At 45.0% G+C, this 22,512-nt stretch overlaps 1 protein-coding gene across 2 annotated transcripts in view; it reads right to left on the reverse strand.

Moving 5' to 3' along the window:
- The window catches only part of TTC29 (tetratricopeptide repeat domain 29), a 1,778,411-nt gene that overhangs the window by 1,293,913 nt on the left and 461,986 nt on the right, over window positions 1-22,512 (reverse strand). For both annotated transcript variants that reach the window (XM_069631241.1, XM_069631242.1), the window contains exon 4: window positions 6,156-6,379. In XM_069631241.1, the coding sequence (XP_069487342.1) occupies window positions 6,156-6,379 (224 nt within the window). The remainder of the gene's footprint in view (window positions 1-6,155; window positions 6,380-22,512) is intronic.

A 22,512-nucleotide genomic window follows, 5' to 3' on the forward strand; every position in this document is an offset into this window, starting at 1 on the left:
GCAGGCACGTAGCCCAACTATCCCTGACACACAATAGACCAAGAGGACATTCTGCATAACCTCCTGAGGGAACAGAGGACTGCTATTGTGAGCCACATGTATAGTCTTGCATGGCGTGCGCCGCTGCCGCAGTGCTACTTCATTGACTATCCTGTTGACGCTAAAGGGCACCAATGAGTGCAGATACAATATCCACCTCCTAAATGCATGGTTTCATGCTTAGTTGAGCTAGAGGATGCGCAGTGTGACTTAGTTCTACCAGGGAACAAGGGTGGGGAGATGGCCTATATCAGTCAACCACAAGCCTGATGCAAGATGACCTAGAATAAGTGGTAACATTTGCATTTTGCAACCTCCCACATGTTCAATATTGTGGTTGTACTTGTACTGCATCTGTAAGGGTGCCCTGAAAAATCTAATCCAGGGGCTCCACTCCAGGTGCTTCAGAACAAAATTGCTAAGAGTGTTACCAATGCACTTTGCAGGACTCATGCTACGCAAATCTTATGCCGCCTCCACCGGTGCCCACTACCAGCTAAAATGACATTTAAGGTTGACACTGTTATGTTCAAATGGGTACAAGGTATCAGTCCCTCCCACCCCTGCATAATACAGCACAAACCATCTACATACTACATCTGCGTCCGTCAATGATGATCCTTACTTTTCCAACAATGTTTTGCAGAAACACAGTGATGTCAATGTCAAGAACTGATATTGCTGGAGGTTGTTTATTTCTCTCATAGTGACAACAAAGACCCCTGCCAACCGACACCTAACAGAATCACCGCTAAAACTGTATTTGTTGCTTTTTATTTTGTTCAGCACTAAGGTGCTCAGCTCAAGTCATTAGAACCCCCATACACATTTTAGTCGATTAGCTAAACTTGCAGCGGAAAAACCAGGCCTTAGTTTTACTCCTGGCTAACTCACTTGGATCAATGGTGTGAACAAAAACAGGGCTATGCTATCTTCCAAATGGAAAGGAGCATATTTTCCTGGATGGACAGATGTGCGCAATACCACTGGACAGAAACGCACATTGGCACAAGCAGTGAGACGTGCCCCTTGCAATTTCTGTATTCTGTGCCTTCTGACCGCGTCGGATGTCCTCCTTGCCCTTTCAGAGGTTAAAGTAGCAGTCACCCAAACCATTTTGTTTGGTAAAATCACCAAGAAAATTTTCTTGCACATCTAAGTGTTTAATTGTGTAACTCTTAACTTATCCCAAGAAAGAACGAGACTTGCTTGGACATCAGGAAGATTCCCTCCAGACTATTATCGCTGTGGAATTATGTTAAATTGTGTCAGGTCGGGAGACGGCCTCTTTTTGTTGGAGACTCCTACAAGTTGCGAAAGACTTAGTTGGCATATCTGCTGTCAGCAGGTGGTAAGGTCTGGCAACACCAGGCGTCCTAATCTGGAATCAACTTCTGTATTTTCTTTGGGCAGAAGCTGATTTTACAGGCTGTAAAAAACTTTTAAACCTTTTTTGTTCTGGGCATATATTGTTCTCAGTGTTTCTCACTATATTGGTTGTTCATACACTGTTTTCCATTCCAGCAACAACAGTTTGTCACCCGCCAGTTGACAATGCTTTATTGCCTTATGGTTGTTGGCGCTACACACTGATATTAATACTGGTGATCCATTCTTGTATGAAATGCATATCATATTATAGTGATATCGTAATCATGTAGCCATATTTTTCTTAGTGTACTGGAACAATGCTATGTGATGGCACTTCCTGTTTTGTCAAGGGGGGAAAGATTGTGTGCCATCACTTGGGGGTGTTGCGGGGTCAAATTATATAATTTCCTGTGATGTCATCAGAGGCCAAGGGGGGTGTGGTGTCACTTCCGCTACCCCTGGCATTTTGGTGAAATGACGTCCCTGCCATTTATGCATGCCAGAGATTGTTTACAATAGCTTCCTATAGAAAATGCCTAAAACCAGGAAAAATCCAACAAACAAAGGCTACAGACATGTTGAATGTCACGTCTGAGAGATACCGACTCAACCTTACGTATGGTGAAGTGATTTATTTATTTGACATTTATATAGTGCACAAAGCCCAGAGGCATCTAGGCGCTTCAGCTTAAGAATTTGGTTACAGAATGAATGCTTAAAGATAACATTTTACAGGGGTAACATGTCTGGCAGGCATCAGAATGCAGGCAATCTAGGAAAATCTACCCTTATGTATGCCACATCTAAATTGTGTACATAAGAATGCTATGTAAAGGAGTGTACAGTCCAGGAAACTCACCTCTTGCTGCGGGGAGAACATCTAAGATGCATCCAATGATACGTTAAGAGGAGGCATAAACATCATGGGAACGCTCGCCTCATGTTACGGGGAGCACATCTAGAGTACATACAGTGTCAGGCTAAATGGTGGCATGTGCAACCAAGGAACTCTCCCCTCTTGTTACGGGGAGCTGCAACTCGTGTGCATTCAAAGGACAAGTTAGGTCATAGAGTTGAGAATACTATCTAGGAAGACTCTGCTTATTGCGGGGAGCACATCTAGAGTTCCGACAGTGATGAGTTAAGTGCTGACAAGCACTCTCCACTTATTGCGAGGAGCTACAAGTTGCAAACAATAGGTAGAGGCATAAGCTATAAAGTACAAAGCTCACTATTTGTATGGGAGAGATGTTATGTCCTGATATAGACATATGCTAGGTGCTACGAGCGTATGAGGTAGAAAAAGCGGCCTCATACTAGGAGCGAGGGTCCGGTAATGGTAGGCTAGGCAGGGAGAGCTGCAATATGATGTGGCTGAAAGAGTCGCATCTCATGGAGAAGGGACTATGCCAGGCTAGCTGATAGAGGGGCACAAGGGGCATAGTGATCATTGTATGGCAGCAGCAGTAGATTAATGGGATAGTAGGATAAGACATGGACAGTATGGAATGTACAAATATCGACATTGGCAGTGGCTAGTGGAACAAAACGCTTGGAGTACAGGGACATTATGATCGGCTGGATTGTAAACTGGTAATGGTGGGCTGTTGAAGAGTACGACGAATGTTAGGTGAGTCTTGCGACACAGTGAGGTCTAGGGGAGAGTGTTGGTGCCTGGAAGCTCAATGAAGTGAATGGCAAGTTCTTACCTGCATAGTGCACAGGATCGAGACAGTTAGCGGAGTAGCTGCCTGGAACGGCACATGTTTGCAGATGAAAAATGAAGATAGTAACGTGCTGAGTAGAAAGGGAAAGACAGGGCCTTGACCATGTGGGCCTTTATACTGGTCCCAGCTTTGCCTCACAGCGAGCCCGGCCCCGGTATTTGCTAGTGTGATTACCCAATCAGGCGACTCCATGGATCGACTTGCCTCTCCTTCTCTGGCCAACACGGGAGACTGGTTTGATTGAGAAAAGGTGACAGCCATTATTAAACTGGTTGCATGGTAAGAAACAGATGGAGAGAGTTTGCAATCTGTGCCCACGATGGTCTGGGGCACATCCTTGTGCAGTGCATGACATCCAGTGATAAAGCACAATTCTCAAGGATAAATGTACTAAAATACTGAGAGTAGCATGATTCTCAAAGACATGAAATTATTGTTGGGAGATACGAATACTGTGTGCATTTCTTTCTGTTTGACTTTCAGTGATGCGGATCATCCCCCCCATACCATTGGTTGGCGTGTACTCTAAAAATGTAACACTACTCACAATAAAGAAATTGAAGGTGGTTGATCAGGAGTGTAGTTCAGTTTTACAACGTCTTGTTAAGGGTCAGTTTTGAAATATTTTCCCTTTGTCATTTTATCCACATAGTTTCCCTTGCACAGAATAGCACACGCTGGGAGAAGCACCTATTAATCCTTCACATCTTTTCTGTGTCCTGAAGACGGCTTGAAGGGTCTACGTTTCAAAAGGAATTGATATGTCAATGCTCTTCCCCCTTTTATTTCAGAAACACAATATGTGTTGACACCCACAGGAGATCGCTGCGTCAATTGACATTGCAAATGGCTATCTGACGTGTCTTACTAACAGCACTAAAATGAAAATATAGCCCAGTAATAGATGTATGTCATCCGGGAAACCTGTTCCCTTTTGTATGTTATTGTTTTGATATACATATATATCTGCCTTCATTAGGCAACACATTCTCCTTTGAATGTTCTTAATTGTGTTTATAATACTCCAGACAGGATCTAAAATCTTGACAACTTTTATTAAAAGAATTACACTATTGAATGCAAATTTGCGCCAGGAAAACGCAACGCAAATATTTCCAAATAACTGCTCTGTAAAAGCTGAAATTGTTCTTCGTGCCAGAATGCACACAAAATCATGTCCAACAAAATACAAACAAGGCAGCAAATCTATAGCTTACCCTACACTGTATATGAGAAGGAACTGATGCATTTGAAATCTGTACCAAATAAACCAAATGGGCTCACCAAAAAGGTAATACATGCACAAAAGACTGAAGGGCCGATTTGCCAAACCTATCAAATCTATCAGTGGTTTGAAAATCCTTGATTAACAGAAGCTGTCTGCCACCGGGAGACTGTGCTACCTCGTCTGAATGTCTCTATGGGGTGATTTACTCATCAGGTTGCCTCAGATATCCATGCTAGATGTAATGATGAACTCCTTTCTAAATTATGTTCAACAATAACAACATTTCGCAAAACCTACTATTAATTGTAGAGAACGCCCAAAGGTAGTTTGCATGGCCAGGTAGAAATGGAGAACCTACTTAGTTACATCCATTGTGATAATCATCCTTTCCCCGTGGTGCTTCAAGTTCGAGGGAAAAACAACTAATGGGTAACAGATAAACAGAGTTTGCCGTATAAACCCTTCGTAAGCAGTTAATGTGGACGAGCTTGGGAGATCAGTAAAGAGAGATCAGGCATTAATCGCCAGGGCAGTTTACATCTCTTGATAAAGGCATCTCTCAGGGGCCAAATGGTATCACAGCCTTTGCGTGCCATGCAGGTGCCTTGAAAACTGCAAGCAGAATCCAAGCCCTTGGAATTATTTGGCTTTAGAGCGTGTACTGCCAACATAAAACACTTGTTTCTGGAAAACATGTATGTAGGCTAGGCGTATGTACCCACTTACAATCAAATTTTGGGATAAAAAGTTTAACGATGCAAAGGTTTATGTTTTGTGTCAGATCATACATAATTAAATCATGGTAACCAAAGCTACTGAACGAGGTTGCAAGTTTGTATTGTTGAACAAATGCAAGTTCATGGGACACTCGAAAGAAACTGACACATGAAAACACACCTACAGTAAACATGTGTTATGTCGCAAGGGTTCATATAAATAGTGAGAGTCCAACTAAATTACACAAGAACCCATCGTACTCTGTACTGGTAGAATGTAACGTGCAGCAGAGCAATAACAGAAACACGTGGGCTGGAGGCCAGGCCAGAAACAAATGAGCCCCCAGAATGTGTAACAGAGAATGCATATTTAAATTGCATGCGAAAATATAATCCTTTGGGGACCCAATCAGCAGTCATTTTGCCAATGGCATAAAGTAGTGGACAGCCCTCAGCAAATAAGGTTCAAATTAACCATCGTATTTCTGCGAAAAATGCATTCGATTGCATTAAGTCATCTTTTTTAAAAAAAATCACATCCATGGTGTGCCATAAATGTAGATGAAGTATGCATGCATTTAACAGTGTTGGCAACGCGTTTATTTAAACATTGATTTCTATTTTATTAGGCTTATTCAGCAGAAATGAATTTTCAGCAACACATCGTAAAACTTATTTGAAAGGAGATTTTTCAGATTCTTAATTGCGAGGTCGACATATTGAAAGGAGAAAACCCTCAGTCCTGATGTGATGCATGCATCAACTCCTTAAAATGCCTCATGAATATGAAATAAATCCCAAAAGAGTTGGAAGATGTGGCCCTTAACCACATGTATTCCTTTATTTCATTAAAAGAACAGATACATAATGCAAACAGAACGGAGCAGGGCTGGGCTGGAGCATATTTCATGATCAATCAGTTGTATTATATTATATACCGTGGCTGAGTAAGCTTGATATGTGCTAAGTTGTAGCAATATTTTACATTCAAACATGAAACAGGAAGAAATCCTCCCCCAGGCGCTGACGGCTTCGGCTCCCGCTGCTCCGCTACCCACAATCCCCTCCGCGTACCTGCTCGCTGGGCTGCCTCGGCTCTGGTCAGGAAGTGTTGAAGCTGATCCAGCTTATCAGTCTGCTCCTCCAGGGACTTCTGCTGCCATATGGTTGACCCGGGCCCTGCGGCCTCCCTCAAGGCATTCCAGCGCTCGATCAGAGTGAAGAGCTCCGAGAAAGACTTGTGGTAACCCTCGCGCAACATGGCGATGCAGACGGTCTGCTTGTGCGAATTCCGGTATCTAGAAAGAAGGAGCACAGTGTCCTTACTAAAAATATGCAACCCTGTCATCCGGAACAAGACCAGACGAATGTGCCACCATTTTTAAGTAAAGCAGTAAGAACATATTTTAAAAAGGCTGCGCGTTTGTCAGGTTCGTTTAGGACACACAACACACATTTACATGGTGTATGTATGTAAATATCAGAGTGTCATAAGAAAAATATTACACCCGCAAAAGTGCAATTTTACCTGGCTCAAATACATATTGGTTCAATGCATTCTTGATTCTGGCCAATTTGGGCCCTGTTGCAAATGCTGTGCAAAATTGTACTGAGCCAATGCAAAGTTTCTATGATAGAGTGGATATACAACTGGAATACATATTTGCATTATAGTGATTCGTGCCACAATGTTTAAACAAGGTCAGTTCTGGAATACATCGTTTTCTATATAGATTTTTGTATTCCTCTATGTCAGCATTACATGGGTGCATGTAAGAGAGCAGAGGATAGTTGTGTCACAGGACTTATGTTGGAAACCTTATTTAGACTCTTACTTGCCGAGAAAGAGCCAATTGGTTTAGTTTATATTTCATTTAAACCCCATAAGAAATATGACTGGAGCTAGGATGAGAATGAAACTTATCGCACACGTCATTTAGGTTACTCCCACACTGTAGAAAAGCAATTCCACCTAATGTTGATGTGGACAGTGCTAGTAAGGCAGTGCGGGTCAGCAGTGTTTAGTTCTACTGCAAGGGCACCCTGCAGTGTGAATACCGGTGCTGCACCATTGCTGGAGGCCATGGGCCTAGTCACGCAGAGGCAATGAGACACAACACACTGGTGTAGGATACACTCCCGAACTGACCGGTTTCCGGCTGCACGGGTCCTTTTATTACACATCACATCCAGCCATGCACGGTGACGTGACGCGTACATAACAAGCAGTTCCCCACCATTGCTGCCACCAACCATAACTGCTCCTCACAGTGTCGACATATTTGAGGTTAGGACTACAGCTCACACCTGCTCATTCTGGTTGAAGGATGCACTGAATATCACCACTTCATATTTAAAGTCAACCTGAGACAATAAGTGTTGGGGCTAAAAAATAAGTGCCAGGGCTGAGCCCTGGTAAACCCCCCACAAATGAAGCATTGAGCAGAGGTCAGAAATATTTCCCTTGGGACATTTGATAGACTAACAAAGGGAAATGATAGAGGGATTTCTGGGTAAAGCGCTGAATGGGTGAAGAACCCGAGTTATCTCTTACTATTATGCAACTCTGTAAACACTGAAATACGCTAAACTAAAATTGCAGCTACAGTGTAATATACTGTAAACCATATCATACAATAAAAAATGGTGTTATATTAGCTCACCCACCTTGGCAACTTTGAACACAATGCGTTAAACACCACATATGTAGTCATGTTGTTTTATTGTGTTCAAAATGATCTTAATTCATATTTATAATTCATACACTTACGAAAACTAGCTTCTCACTACATACCCTCTTAGAGCCTAAGGGCCTGATTCATGGAAGTGTTTTATAATGGCGCAATCCCATAGGAAAGCATTCCATGAATCAGGCCCTAAGTGTGAGCAAAAGTAACTCAATCTGCCAAGCCAAATTCAGATTCAACTGACCCAGTGTTAAAACTATTGGAGCGCAAGGGACCCAGTTCCGGAATTAACTGTATCCCCAATTCAGGTCCTTACCCAGCTCCTGTTTTCAAGAAAACCTTAAAACGTGTACGATCCTAAGAAGCTTTTCACCTACTACGTAAAATCTGCAGAATTACTCTCATTGGAGTGCCTGAGCCAAACTCACCCAACTTTTACCCTTGATAACAAGAAACTTTAACATAACATACCATAATCAATTAGAGCTACATCACAACCTAGAGCCAGAATGTTATAAGGAACATAGGTGCAGGGATTTTTTTATTTATTTTATTTTATTTTATTTATTTATTCATTTGTTACACGCCCAGACCCTGAGGTATCACGCGTGGTTACAGACATCTTGAAAATATTTTGGTGTACACAGCCATTAATTAAACATAGGATACACAGATAGGATACAAGCACATTGGTATATACATGGTCATTTAACAATATAGTTGTCATAGTTTGGTTGGAAGCTTGTGCAAAAATAGGTTGAACAACCAAGTTTTCAATTGGCTTTTTTGAACATAGGGAAAGAGGTCTCTTTTTTGATGTAGGTGGGTAGGGAGTTCCAGTGTTTGGGAGCTAGGACATAGAAACTGCTACCCCCTACTTTGTTGTTGTTGTACCTAGGTGTCACTAGGTTTTGTCCGTCATTGGATCTTAAGGATCTGACATTTTCTTTTTTTTTAGTACATTGTTCAGGTAGAGTGGTGCTTTATTGGTGATACATTTGTGAGTGATGCATAGTGTTTTGAAGATGATTCTGTTTTTGATGGGCAGCCAGTGGGCGTCCTTCCTAGCCTCAGATATATGGTCGTATTATTTGATCCCTAGTGCTGTTCTTAGCACTTTATTTTGTAGAAGCTGTAGTTTGTTAAGGTTGGTGGTGGAGATCCCTGCAAGAAGTACATTACAATAATCCAACCTGGACAGAACCAGAGCTCTTGCCAGGATGAGGCAATTAGTCAGGGTCAGGAATTGTCGATTTGACGCTATGAGTTTTGATATGTATGCTGTGGATGATGCAAGCGTACTGATGTGTTTGTTCATAGTGAGGTTTCACCTGTTTGAGTACCGGGATCATGGTGCCATCAATACTGATGGATGAATAGTCTGAGTGGAGGGTTGCTATTTGGTTTGAAGTTCCAATGATGAGGACTTCTGTCTTTTCGTCGTTAAGACAGAGGCTGTTGAGTGCCATCCCGTTTTGTATGATAGAGTAAATTTTGTTGATGGTTAGGGTGTCTTCGTTGTAGTCTCCTGTGATGGGAATGAGGATCTGGGTGTCATCTGCAAATTTGGTGTAGATGACACCCATCGTCTAATACGTAGAAGAGGAGTTTCGTGTAGGCGTTATATAGTGTGGGAGAAAGACACGATCCTTGGGGGACACTTATGGGCACTGGTATAGGGTCAGCAGCTTCCTTGCCTGTAGCCACTCTAGATGTCCGTTCAGAGAGGAAGGATTTAACACACTTGGTGGCATCATTCGAGAAATTGAAGTCATTAGATAGGGATGTGCATAGATTATTTATGGTCTACAAGGTCGAATGCTGCGGAGAGATCTAACAGCAGAAGGCAGAGTTTCCCGGAATCTCTAATAATGTCCATATGGTTTTTCAAGTCCAGAAGAGCTTTTTCAGTGCTGTGATTGGGTCTGAAGCCTGATTGTCTAGTTCCCAGGAGTTTGTTCTGTTCGAGATGGGATTGAATTTGCGTATAGGCTATTTTGTCTATGAGTTTCAGGAGAAGGGGAACTGTTGTTATTGGGCGTTGTAGTTTGTGGGAACTGTGGGGCCGAGTCAGGGCTTTTTTAAGAGAGGGGTGACCCATGCTTCTTTTATATTTGCTGGCACTATGTTGGTATTGAAGGAAGCGTTGACAAAATTGGTGATGGTGGGAATAAGATAGGGGGCACAGTCTTTCACTAATTTTGCTGCGACACTGTTTCCTTTGCAATTTGAGGCTTTCAATTTAGATAGGGTGTTAGACACTATTTCTTGGGTGACTGGAACAAAATGGAATGAGGTATTAGGTTTTTCCGATGTGGAGATGGGTGGAGGTATGGGTGTGTTTTTTTCTGCTAGCGATTGTCTTTCAATGGAGAATTTATTTTGTAGCATTGTGATTTTGGCTGAGAGCGCGTCTTGGATGGTGGTGCACCATTCTTTACTGATGTTGGTGGGCGTCGTGAGGGGGATGGGATTTTCTAATTCCCTGAGTATGACGAATAACTCTTTAGAGTCTGAGGCGGCATTGCTAATACGTGTGTTATAGGCATTGGCTTTGTGCGCGATAATGGTTGCTTTATATATTTTGTTGCCATTCTTAAAGGCTATGGCGGAGTCTGTGGTAGGGTGTTTGATGTGAGCATGTTCAAGGGTATGTTTGGTTCTTCTTAGAGGCACTAATTCTTCGTCAAACCAAAGTTGGTTCTTTTTGTCTGTGCGACGTGTTTTGGATGTGATGGGAGCTACTTCATTGATGGATAGTGTGAGGCATTTGTGATAGTAGTCGGCAATGATGCTGAGGTCATTGCTATTGGTTGGTGCTGTTTTAAGGTGTTTGTTGAGGGTTGGTGTACATTTCTCTACTGTAGGTTTGCGGGAGTTTCTGGTTTTGATAGTGTCAGTTGTTTTAATTTTAGGGGTGGTAGGTTTATCACTAGTGAGAGTGAAGTGGATGCAATGATGGTCTGTCCAGCTGAGCGGGTTGATTGCATCTATACTGAGATTGGGGTTAAGTGATAGGCTCCAGTCCAGAGTTCTGCCATTGACATGAGTTGGATCCTTAACTTGCTGAGTGAATGTCCTTGAGTGCTGAGTGTAGAATAGCAGCTTTGGGGTCTAAGTCGTCATTGAATCCTAGGTTCAAGTCTCCGAGAAGAATACATTTGGTGTTAGGCTTGATAAGTGGTGTGAGAAGTAGTGGGATGTCGGTTTCTGGGTGGCTAGCGATGCTAGGTGTTCTATATGCCACTATGATGTTGATTGTGGTTTTCTCGTTCATGGACAGTTTGGTGAGTAGGAGTTCATACCCTGGTATGTCTTCAATTGGGCTAGATCTGATTTGTGTATTGTTTCTGGCTATGATGGCTACACCACCTCCTATGGTGTGGGTTCTATCAGTTCTGAAAATGATGAAATCAGGGGGTATGGCCAGTGCAAGTGAGGGTCCGGATGCTTGGTGGAGCCAGGTTTCAGTTATCATCAATGGGTCTAGATTATGTTCCGTGAGGAGGCTGTGAATTTCAGTGATGTGTGCTACTATAGAGCAGGCGTTTATAAGAGCACTTTTGAGACTAAGCAATGGCTTGGATACTGTGGCTCTGGTAGATTTAGGTGTTTGAATGATCTTTGGAGTTTTTATGGTAGTCGGGATTGTGTTATGGTTGTGCATTTGTGATGTTGTTCTGTGATGGAGGGCTGCGTGTAGATGTGTTTGGTGCGTGATCTAAGGCGCGATATTCTATCATTACCCACAACAGGGTATGTTTTAGGTAGTACTATAGCGTTGGTGGTTTCAGGGGAGGAGGTAGATTATTTAACAATGAATTTAGTGGTCAGATTGAGGCTAGGGATTGTGGGAAATGGCCGAGTGGTAGGGAGGAAAGGCATGGGGCATGGCGTTGGGAAGTGTCTGGGTCATGCCAATCTGGATAGGCCATTATTAAAGGCTAGAAAGTGGTTACAAGAGCAAGGGGTATTGCTAGGAATGAGGCAGTATGGGAACAACATGACGATAAGCCAACCTGGCATGGTAGGAGAGAATGGCAAGGTGGAAGGGCGTGTGAAAGGCTGGAATCGATAGACTCTAGGAAGAGTGTGGTCAGAGTCAATTTGCAGTGATACATGCTGGTATCACCATAAGAATGCAGCTAGGTAGTACATCTAAGTGGCAATAGGCTAGAGCAATAGTGTAATAGGGGCTAGAGCGCCTAAATCCTCACAGTCTGAAGGTGTCTGTCATATCAGTCAGTGAACTAGGGGTGTAGTGAGCTAGATACCTCTAAATTATGGTGGGCTAGTATGCGTATGTAGCACAATGTGCTAGAGTGCACCTAGGCTAACAACATGAGATTCAAGGTGGGCTGGATGCATTAGGTCGCAGAGGGCTAGCAAGAGAATGAAACACAATAGGCTAAAATGCACATGGGCTAACAGCATGAAATTGAAAGTGGGCTAGCAAGCGAATGAAGCACAATAGGCTAAAATGCACCTGAGCTAACGGCATGAAATTCAAAGTGGGCTAGCAAGCGAATGAAGCACGATAGGCTAACATGCCCTGGGCTAACAGCATGAAATTCAAAGTGGGCTGAATGCATTAGGTCGCAGAGAGCTGGCAAATGAATGAAACACAGTAGGCTAACCTGCACCTGGGCTAACGGCATGACATTCAGAGTAGGCTGAATGAACTGTGGACATAGTCGGCTGAACATGAAAAGTATCAGTGAGTGTTTACACAGCTGAAATAAGAAGCTTGGTTGTGAAGATGACAAATGCACACGCTTACAGTAATGTTTCTTGGGGTTTCGGGAGTAGTTATTGAGATCTTGGTGGGTTGATACCAATTGTAGGGTCTGTGTTAATCATGTAATAGAATAGCGCTGATGGAGACTGTGTTTTTGCAAAACACTCTTGGAGTGCACAGCGAGCGGGTTGGGCTACACCGTTGCTCGGTGTGCTGATGATGGTAGTGATACCGGATGCAGGGGGCCGTGGTGGGGTAAGCTTGGAAGGTGAATAGGGCAACTTTTACTAACTGGGCGATATCCGCAGTATAACGGACTCTTACCTTGCGGTGCCGCAGTTGTAGGGGGTATGGCACCACGCGCCACAGTGCGCACACAGGAGCAAAACAGGCGCTTGTCCCTCCGGCGCTTTACCCGAAGTGCGCTGGCTTCCACCTGCCGGTAGATGTGATGGCTTAAGGGTGCTGCTGTTAGGCAGCAAACCAAACAATGGCATCAGGCAGCCATTTTAGGATACAAATGAAGTTGTGCTGATCGATAATGCTGCAGTAGCACAACGTGTGCCTGCAGTGCTGAATGTGTTGGTCGTGGGTCATGGTTCTTTCACGGGCGCAATGATGGTGTTGAGGGAGGGAGTAGTGGCACGGGGATCGTGCTCACCTCAACTCAGCTCGAATGAGTAGGTCAGGTATCAGGTGGCAGTATGCGCACAGCGTGCGGCCGGTCCTCTGCAGATGGGGCTCCTGCCCGCTCTGAGGCATCAGCTGAACTGTGAGACCTGGAGCAAAACAGGCGTTTGTCCCTACGGCGCTTAGTGATTGAAATTAGGAGTTGATAACTAGGAGCTAAATGTTGCTCCTGGATCTAGGCCATAATCCTGTCTGCAGGACCTACTTTTGATGTTCATCATACATAATAACAACATTGTTGAGACATTATGGTTTTGGGTACATTCTGGAGGACTCAAAATTGTGAAATGGGAAAAATGAAGGAAATACCCAGATATAGGAATGATGTCCAGTACAAATGTAGCGAATGAATGTATTCCTGTTCGCTTCTACTGCCATGCTATCCCAGTCTGTAGTTCAGTGGACTAATGCATAGACTACCGGGGCCTGTGGTTCACCTCATGGTCACAGGTTTCGAAACCCAGCAGGTCCACTAAGCCCTTCATCCTTCTGAGGTAGATAAAATGAGTACTATTGAGTTGGATGTGTTATCTGGCAATAGTGCCAAGATACCCGTCTGGGGGTGACTTTGCGCTCGACATATACGCCTGTTATGTTATGATAACACCCAGCTTTGAAACTTTGTAAATTCAAAAAAATCACGCACAGTGACTTGTTGATAGTTAACGCCATAATTAGAAAGGTGATTAAGATACATATTTATTGGAATCTGAAATCAACCTGTATAATTCCACATGGGTAGGTTTGAATGATATCAGCTGACGTGTGATCAAAAGCTGCTCTATCCTATTAGGTTTCCAGGCTACATGAAGGTCCCAAATCGCAACCAACGTCCAGTAAATTTGACACCTGCAGAGTATGAAAATAGGGGGTGGGTTCAAAGCAGGAGATAACACATTGTTTCATGTGGGAGAAGCTGGCTACCGTTAATTTAAAAGCAATGAGCAACTCAGCCCAACAAATATTCAGAACTAGTGGTATTGGAGATTTCTGTTCCTAATAAGTAAATCTCAGTGTGTCCATCTCCTACTATGAAGTAATAGCTGTGGAGCGAGAGATCTTGAGGGTTAAGTTGGAACCAAACTTCAATAATTAGAAACAATTTGCAAGGGTCTCTAACTTTGACCACAGAGGACCAACCTGTACCAAACATTCCGCCATTTGCCCATCTCTGATAGGCAAGTTGTATATGAATAAGGTAGTGGGGGACACAGCTACTAAAGTATGTCCTAAAAGAACATTTTAAAATGTAAACTTCAAAAGAGAATTTTATACACAGGATGGCTCAAACAATTCCGAATTATGGTTCATCAAATTCATCAGACACATTGGGTGTGCCTGAACTCCACCTTTTTCCAAAAATGCTGAACTTTGGTTCAGGATTTTGCGATATTTGCAAAAAGTACATCACCTAGCTTCCCTAGTAGTTGTGACTGCACACTGAATTCAATGCTCTATTAAAGAAAACTAAGGCTTAAAGTTCACTAACCATCTTATGGCGAGTGTGATTTAAAGTTTGCCATGGTGCTAGATTTCAATGCTTCTAATTTATAGGAGGTACTCCGTGGCATCAGCTGCTTATACCTTTACTAGGTGCTGGAAGTTCACATTTGTTGGAAGTGCATACATTAAAGATACCACATAGTGATACTTCATTACAGCTTTTGTGGCTCTATAAGGCTAAACAATCTTTGCAGTGCTCCCAAGATCGGTATCCAATGGTTGCGCAGAGTTCATTTAAATTGAGATACGTTTGGTTGAGTAAATGTAGGGGAGGGGTATTAGATGATCTCCCTCCCACCCCCATAAAACAAAAACAAAAAACAAATCGAATCTGTCATGATACAAATTAATTGAACAACCCAAACCACTACTAAAATTAACTGGTAATCACATAGAACGCCCTAGATCATATGCATGAGCCCAGGAAGGCAAGGTACTGAGTGGAAAGCACGTCTACATCTCTAACTTTCCATAGAAACTGGTGGTTTGCAGCAAAGTAGAAGGTACATGGTTCAGCTCTTTGGGCTGTTCTTGTAAAGCATACATCATTCAATGACACGTGTTTGCATCATTTGCAAGTCTTTTCCCCCACTCTCACAACTGCAATCACCAAGATGTGTATGTTACGCTTTTCCCGCTTCTTAGGGGTGAACAAATATCTTGCTTTCTGCACCAAAGGATGGGATGGGTGCAAAATCCACACCATTCTCCATTCACCGTCGTGCCCCTCTTGCACAATTTTTGGTTGGGCCGGCGTATGTAAGTCTGCACTATACAGTGTCCCTTTTTGTCTGCAGCCCTCCTTCCCAGTGAACCAACTCTTCACATTCGAGGGGGGCAAGGTAGTCCAGCTGGAAAGAGCCCACCGAGGGGGAGGTGGAGCGAGGGGCAGCCCAAGGTCCATAGTTGTGTGTTTCCTCCGCTACAGAGAAAAAATGGAGGTCCTCGAGAAAGCGAGAAGGCTGGAGAGTTTCTTGTTCGAAGGAGACACAGGATTTTCCAGGACCTCTCGGCTTTCACTCTTACCCGCAGAAGTGAGTGCCGGCCACTCACCCAGTGGCTCACCAGTCAGGACATAAGATACAGGTGGTCTTTCCCATTCGCCTTGTCTTTTGAGCGCGCAGGAGTGGACTATAGAGTGACCAGCGGCAAGGAGGCATCCCAAGTGCTGCAGGTACTCAAAGGGGATACCCCAGAGGAAGGAAACGAGATGCAGGTGCAGGAGCCTCGGAGCACCAGGAGGGAGCCAGAGGGCTCCTGTTCCACAAAGAAGATGATAAAGGGCCAAAGGAAATTCAAGAAACTAAACACCCCCACAACGGAAGCCGAAGGGGACTAAGTGGTCAGAGGCTAGCTATTAGAGAAACCGAGAGATTGAATCAACCAGCCCCGGCCGGGGAGGCTGAGCTTAACAAGGGGACTGCGGTGGATGGCCTTGCATTCACCCTGGTGGTTTGCCCGTTGGCAGGCGTGGTCATAAAGAGGGGGAGGGGAGAGGAGGGAAGGGAGGGAGTTGGGATTGGGGATTTTGGGGACCCACACAGTCTCAAAACCACATTGGAAGGCGGCAGCAAGCACAGATCCGGGAAGACGGTACACACAAGACAAGGACCCAGTGGCAGACAATGAGAATAGGGGCCGGGCTGAGTCACTGAGAATTGGTTCACTCAATGTAAAGGGTCTGAACTCCCCAGCAAAGCGCTCCCTCTTGGAGAGAGAAATTAAGAATGCTAAAATAGATGTCCTCTTCGTACAGGAAACTAGAACGGTCACGGGAGAGTAGAGGGCCATCCCGGGAGCACACGTGGGTCAGACCTTCTGGGCATCCGCTCCCACGAAACGGAGTGGAGTCGGGATCATCCTGCAGAGAAACCAGAGACTCACAAAGGTAACCAGGTGGGGGAGGGAGGACGGTAAAGCCATGATTATATCGGGTGACTTGCACAACTCCCGGGTCTCCCTAGCAGCTATCTATTGTCCTAATGTGGGCCAGGTTGAATTTCTCAAAGAGGCAATGGGAGAGATAATGGCCAGGGGAGAGGGGCTCCTTATACTGGGTGGAGACTTTAACATGTGGGCAAATCGGGAATTAGATCATAGTGGTGGGTCCATCCCTCTAGGCAGCCGAGGGGGTAGACCCCAGGGGAAATTCCGGGAGCTGATGTGGGGCTATGGGCTCGTGGACACATGGAGGGAATTGCATCCGGAGGGAAAGGGATACACCTTTTACTCAGCGGTCCATGGCACCAGAACGAGAATAGATTACCTTTTCATGGGGCACCAGAACATGAGCCGAGTGGAGTCCTGCATCATCCGCCCGGTTAGCTGGTCGGACCACGATATGGTCTGGGCAGATATTAGTGTATCGGGTCTGAAGCCCAGAGAATCCCTGTGGAAATGCAATGACCTCCTACTAAGGGATGTGGTTTTTAAGGAGGAGATGGAGAAGGCGATCAATGAATATTTCGAACTGAACAACACCGGCGAAGTCAACAGAGAGACAGTTTGGGAGGCAGCAAAGGTGACCTGAAGGGGTGTTCTGATTAGAGAGGTGGCTTTCAAAAAAAGGACCAGGACCCTCCTGGCTAGTAGGCTACGGGCAGAGATAATAGCATTGGAGGGATCTGAAGGGAAGAGTGACGAGGAGAGGGAAAGGGACTTTGGGGATGCAAGAGAGAGAAGGCAAGAGCTGAGAGCATTGGAGATGGGGAAAATTGTAGCGGGCCTCCTACACCTGCGTCAAAGGTATTATGAAAAAGGGGATAAGGCTGACGCCATGCTGGCGGCCAAACTCCGGGGCCAACGGAGAGATAGATGGGTGTCAAGGATCTCAAGCAGGGATGAGGGGGCAAAAACGGATCCCGAGGGAATAGTGGAGGAATTTGCGGGGTTTTATGAGACGCTCTACGGGAGGGAAGGAGAAGCGGAGGCACTGGGCGCATACCTTGGAGGAGTAACATTACCTGTGATGGACCCCCCAGAGGCATCAGCCTTAGACGCCCCAATAACGAGCGAGGAGGTACTCAAGGCAATATCGGGTCCTAAGCTGGGCAGGGCCCCCGGGGAGGACGGATTCACCGCAGGCTTCTATAAGGCCTTTGGAGGCCTACTAGCGGGGTTCTTGGCGGGCCTATTCACAAATATCATGAGGACCGGGAGTGCACCCCCATCTTTTGGCAAAGCACTGATAACAGTGATCCCGAAGGAGGGCAAAGATCCAGCAGAATGCCAGTCATATAGACTAATTTCCCTCCTGAATGTCGACACTAAACTGTTCACCAGGATCATAGCCATGAGACTAGACAGCCAGATGCCGGTACTCATCCATTCCGACCAGGTGGGCTTCATACAGGGGAGACAGGGGGCGGACACCCTCCGAAAAACCATGCACCTCATGAGGGAAGCAGCCCCGAAGGGAGACAACCCTGTCCTGGTGGCCATCGACGCTGAAAAGGCATTCGACAGGGTGGACTGGGAGTTTCTACACGGAGTCCTGGTCAAACTGGGCTTCGGCGAGGGAATCAGGTGAGCCATTAAGGCCTTATACAGAGACCCCTCTGCTAGAGTCACGGTAAATGGTTGCCTGTCACGAACATTCAGCCTTCAAAGGGGGACGAGGCAGGGCTACCCCCTCTCCCCAATCCTGTTCGCCATGACCATGGAAATACTCGCGGAGTACATCAGATGTGCCCCGATGGTCCGCGGTATTGACGTTGGAGGTCGGACCTTCAAGCTCAGCCTCTATGCAGATGACATACTGCTCCACCTGAGGGAACCTACTAGTTCTGTCCTGGCTGCCGTTCGGGTTATTGAACAGTTTGGCCAATTCACAGGCTTCAGGATAAACATAGGGAAGTCAATGATCTTCCCCTTTGCCCCAGATGCAGACAGGGACCCGACGGAACTGTCCCCCCCTGGGTTTTCAAATTTGTACCGAAGGGATCAAATACCTGGGGGATCAACATCGTCCGGCCCCACGAAGATCTAAGCCAGGCAAATTACCCCCTGCTGTTCGACAACTTATTCAAAGATATGGAGTCATGGGGAAGGGGGTAAATCTCATGGATGGGAAGGATAAACGCTGTAAAGATGAACCTCCTCCCCAGGGTCCTGTACGTTTTCCAGATGCTCCCTTTAGAAGCCCCAGAAGCACTCCTTAAAGAAGCCAAAAAACGCATAACGAAATTCATATGGCAAGGCCAGAGACCCAGAATAGGTTATGAAACACTCACCCTCCCCAAGGATAGAGGGGGGGGTCGGCCTCACAGACTTACAAACTTACCACAGAGCAGCCCAGCTCAGAACCCTGGCCCCCCACCTTAGAGAGGACCCCAACAAACAATGGGTCTTTCTTGAAAACTCCCTCCTGAGCCCTGTCACAGTGAGTGAGTGGTTATGGGTCCCGATGAAATAGCTCCCAAGGAGAATTAGGGAACACCGAATACTAGTAACAATGTGGAAGGCGCTGGAGGGTAAGGACACGGTGAGAAGGTGACCACTTGGCCCTCCCCCATGAGTCACATCTGGTCCACACCGGTTTTAGAGGAAATCCCAGGCCACAAACACTATCAGCCCTGGTTTGACGCGGGCCTATGCAGAGTTGGTCAGTTGGTCAGGGAGGAGTCCTTTATAAGTATCCAGGAGCTTGAAGAATCCTTGGGAATAGGCAGGCTCTCCCCACTCCTCTACCTGAGACTTAAGGGAATCCTAACGAAACCAAAACTAAAGCCCAAATTACAAAGAAAACTCACCCCAGTTGAGAAAATCTTAGACACCCATATAGTAATGAAAGGCCTCATCTCACACCTTTACTCTGCCCTTTTAACCACCCGGGAGGGAACCACCAAAAGCCTCAGAGGGAAATGGGAAAGAGAATTGGGTTGTAGGATCGGAGACGGTCTCTGGGGGACACTCTGTAGTAGATCATTTAAGACCACGATTTCCTGCCAATACAAAACCCATGCTGTTAAACTCTTGCACAGATGGCAGTATGACCCGATCACACTCACTAGGATGTTCCCAGATGTAATCCCCCTTTGCTGGCACGGGTGTGGGGAAAGGGCAAACTATTGGCACATGTGGTGGACATGCGGAAAGGTCCAAACTTATTGGGCCGATGTCCTCAGCTGGCTGAAAGAGGCGGGAGAAGGTGTGCTCCCACTGGACCCGATGTTGATACTGTTTGGCCTGCAGCATAAGGATGACCACTGGACAAAATTACCGGACCTCTCACACTCCCTACTGTTGGCAGCCAGAGCGGCTTGCGCTAGAACATGGAAGAGGCCCGCCCTCCCCACGAAGAAAGAATGGGTGATGATAGCCAAAACATATTCCTTATGGAAAGACTTACAGCGGCCTTGCATGGTTCAAGCACCGAAATAGAGACAGACTGGCTGCAATTTCAAGAGGTGTTTGGCAATACAGAGGCCACGTCCCAAGACACTCAAGCGCTCTTGGCCCGGCCCAAAAACAAGCCCTGACATGGAACGAATGGCCCTGGAACTTAGAAAGCCGGTTGACCACTGGCGGAGAAAACCCGGTTCGACGCTGGCCTATGCCGCACCATTTCTATAAGCAGACTGCATCGCTTGAGATACTATATGGGGTGGGTGGGTGGTGGCGGGTGGCGAATAAACGCAGGGAATAATGGCCTATAGTTTGATTTGTTAAGGGCGATCGCCCAAATCTTGTGATTTATGTACCTATGCTGTGGTTTTCAAAAAAATCAATAAAAATTGAGTTTAAAAAAAAAAGAAACTCAAAATGAGGCACACTGAATACTTGTTCATGGACTAGAAGAGTAATACTATATTTTGTATTACTTGGTAGTAAATCAATTCAGACACTCCTGAAGAAGGGATAGGGATCCCGAAAAAAGCATAGAGTGACTCCATGAAGCATCAATGGAATAATGTCTGGATACTTGCTGAATTGGAGGATTTACAAAGGGGATCTGAAAAATTGGATTCTCTCATTTACCTTTTGTGGGGTGAAATAGCCCCTGGATGCCAGAAATCAAGAGGCCAGAGTCATTGGCATGCATGCCCCAAAATAAAAGGCCAGTGCAGAAATGATGGCTGACATAAGGCCTATGGAGTGTGCCTTAACTTCAAGATGCTAAAATGTGTGCAGTGCATTTTATCAAGGGAAAGAAAGACAAATGGAAATGATGTTTGACAAATCCATGACTAATAATATGCGCAGCAAAATGCTTCCCAGACTTTCAAAATGTGAATGTTGGTTCTGCCTATCACAAGCTAATCCACGGACAATTTTAAAACAACTTGCGTGGATTTTTGTAAATTGTGTGTCTTATATGTCATTTAAAATGCATTTATGTACAAGTTTACAGGCTGTTTGCTGAAAGGCCATGACTTGCAAGTGAATTCTTCAGATGTGAAACCAAAACTCCAGGGCTTCCTGGTTGCCCTGGAGATTCAGGTCTGGTTGTCTTAATCCATCAGTGCCTTGCCTTAAAAATACAAACGGAATATTTTTGAGATCAGAAATGCAGTGGAGACCAGATTAAGTTGGCTCTGTTCTGCAGCCCTTGTGACCTGGCCCATACAGAAAACCCATTAGTGGCTGTTATACCTTAAAGGGGGAGGCAAATTCTAAACACAGCTGTTGACGTCATGTGCCGACAGAGGAGAGTGCAACTTAAGAAAAGGTGGGGGAGGGTCTAATCAATTGAGGTGCGAAACTGCACATTGCTTTAAAATGGGAGAATTGCATTTTAGCGCATACAATGGACAATGTGCATCGCACAACAGTAATTCTAGGCTTTTATTAAAGGTGACAGTTAAGCCCTTCTAGCCATGCTAAAACGATTTTGTTGGGATAAACAGAACTAAATCTATTCATGCAAATGTGATTTGGGCCTTCCTGTGATCACCAGAGATGCGAGAAGTTGATAAAGCATGCCAATCATAATTAATATACCACCTGTAAAGTGCCATATTTTCCACTGATATGGTTCCTGAGTAAATAAAGAAAGATGGTATCTCTGCACAGAAATGACGTTCATAGTCCATATTAGTCTCATCCGATCCGCCTTGAAACAGTTGTCAAAAATGTATTCATACATGTTAAGTTTTGGAAATTAAGGGTACTTGTCATGTAGTGAGATTTCTATGTCTTCAAAGCATGCCTAGCCCACCTGTGAAAGTGAGATGATGAAGCTCTCTCCTCCCATAGCTGTCACAAAGCACTCCCCATCCCCTTGTCCTATCTGCACACAGGTGGGAGGTGGGTAATGAACTTTAACCAATCCCTTTTGCAGGAATCATGACACATTACTGATGTCATTTGCCTTATAAATAAGCAAGTTTGACTCTGAGCTAGAGTTCTTCCACTAATTCCAAGAGGTGACCTTCTGCCAAAATCTTGCGAGAACCTCCCAGCAGAGAGAGGCCTAATCTTGCAGTGGAGACAGGAGTCAGGATACAAAGACACTGATTGGGACCCCTGAAGGAAAGAGGAGAGCCTTGACTGACCCCCTCGCTGCCCCAGCAGTATGTTCAGTACAACTAACCCCAAAAGCCCTAGATTGTATAGGCCCTATATATTTCAAGCATTGTGTCAGTTATTTCCCCATTGAAAAATCCCCTATTTGCCCGTATAGATCCATAGCATATTCATCAAAAGAAATCAATGAATTCTCTGGTTTAATTCACAGGATCTGTATTGTTTGAAATTGAAACCACCAATCTTTTCCCTGTGTGTTGTGAGCCGGTATAGTCAAAGATTTGCCAAAAGAATTAACCTCCCAACCCTGCTTCCACGTGTGTGCGCAGGGTTTAAAAAGTGAAAT

The sequence above is a fragment of the Ambystoma mexicanum genome, chromosome 6q, assembly GCF_040938575.1.
Source record: "Ambystoma mexicanum isolate Mex_15411 chromosome 6q, UKY_AmexF1_1, whole genome shotgun sequence".
Classification (NCBI taxonomy): Eukaryota; Metazoa; Chordata; class Amphibia; order Caudata; family Ambystomatidae; genus Ambystoma; species Ambystoma mexicanum.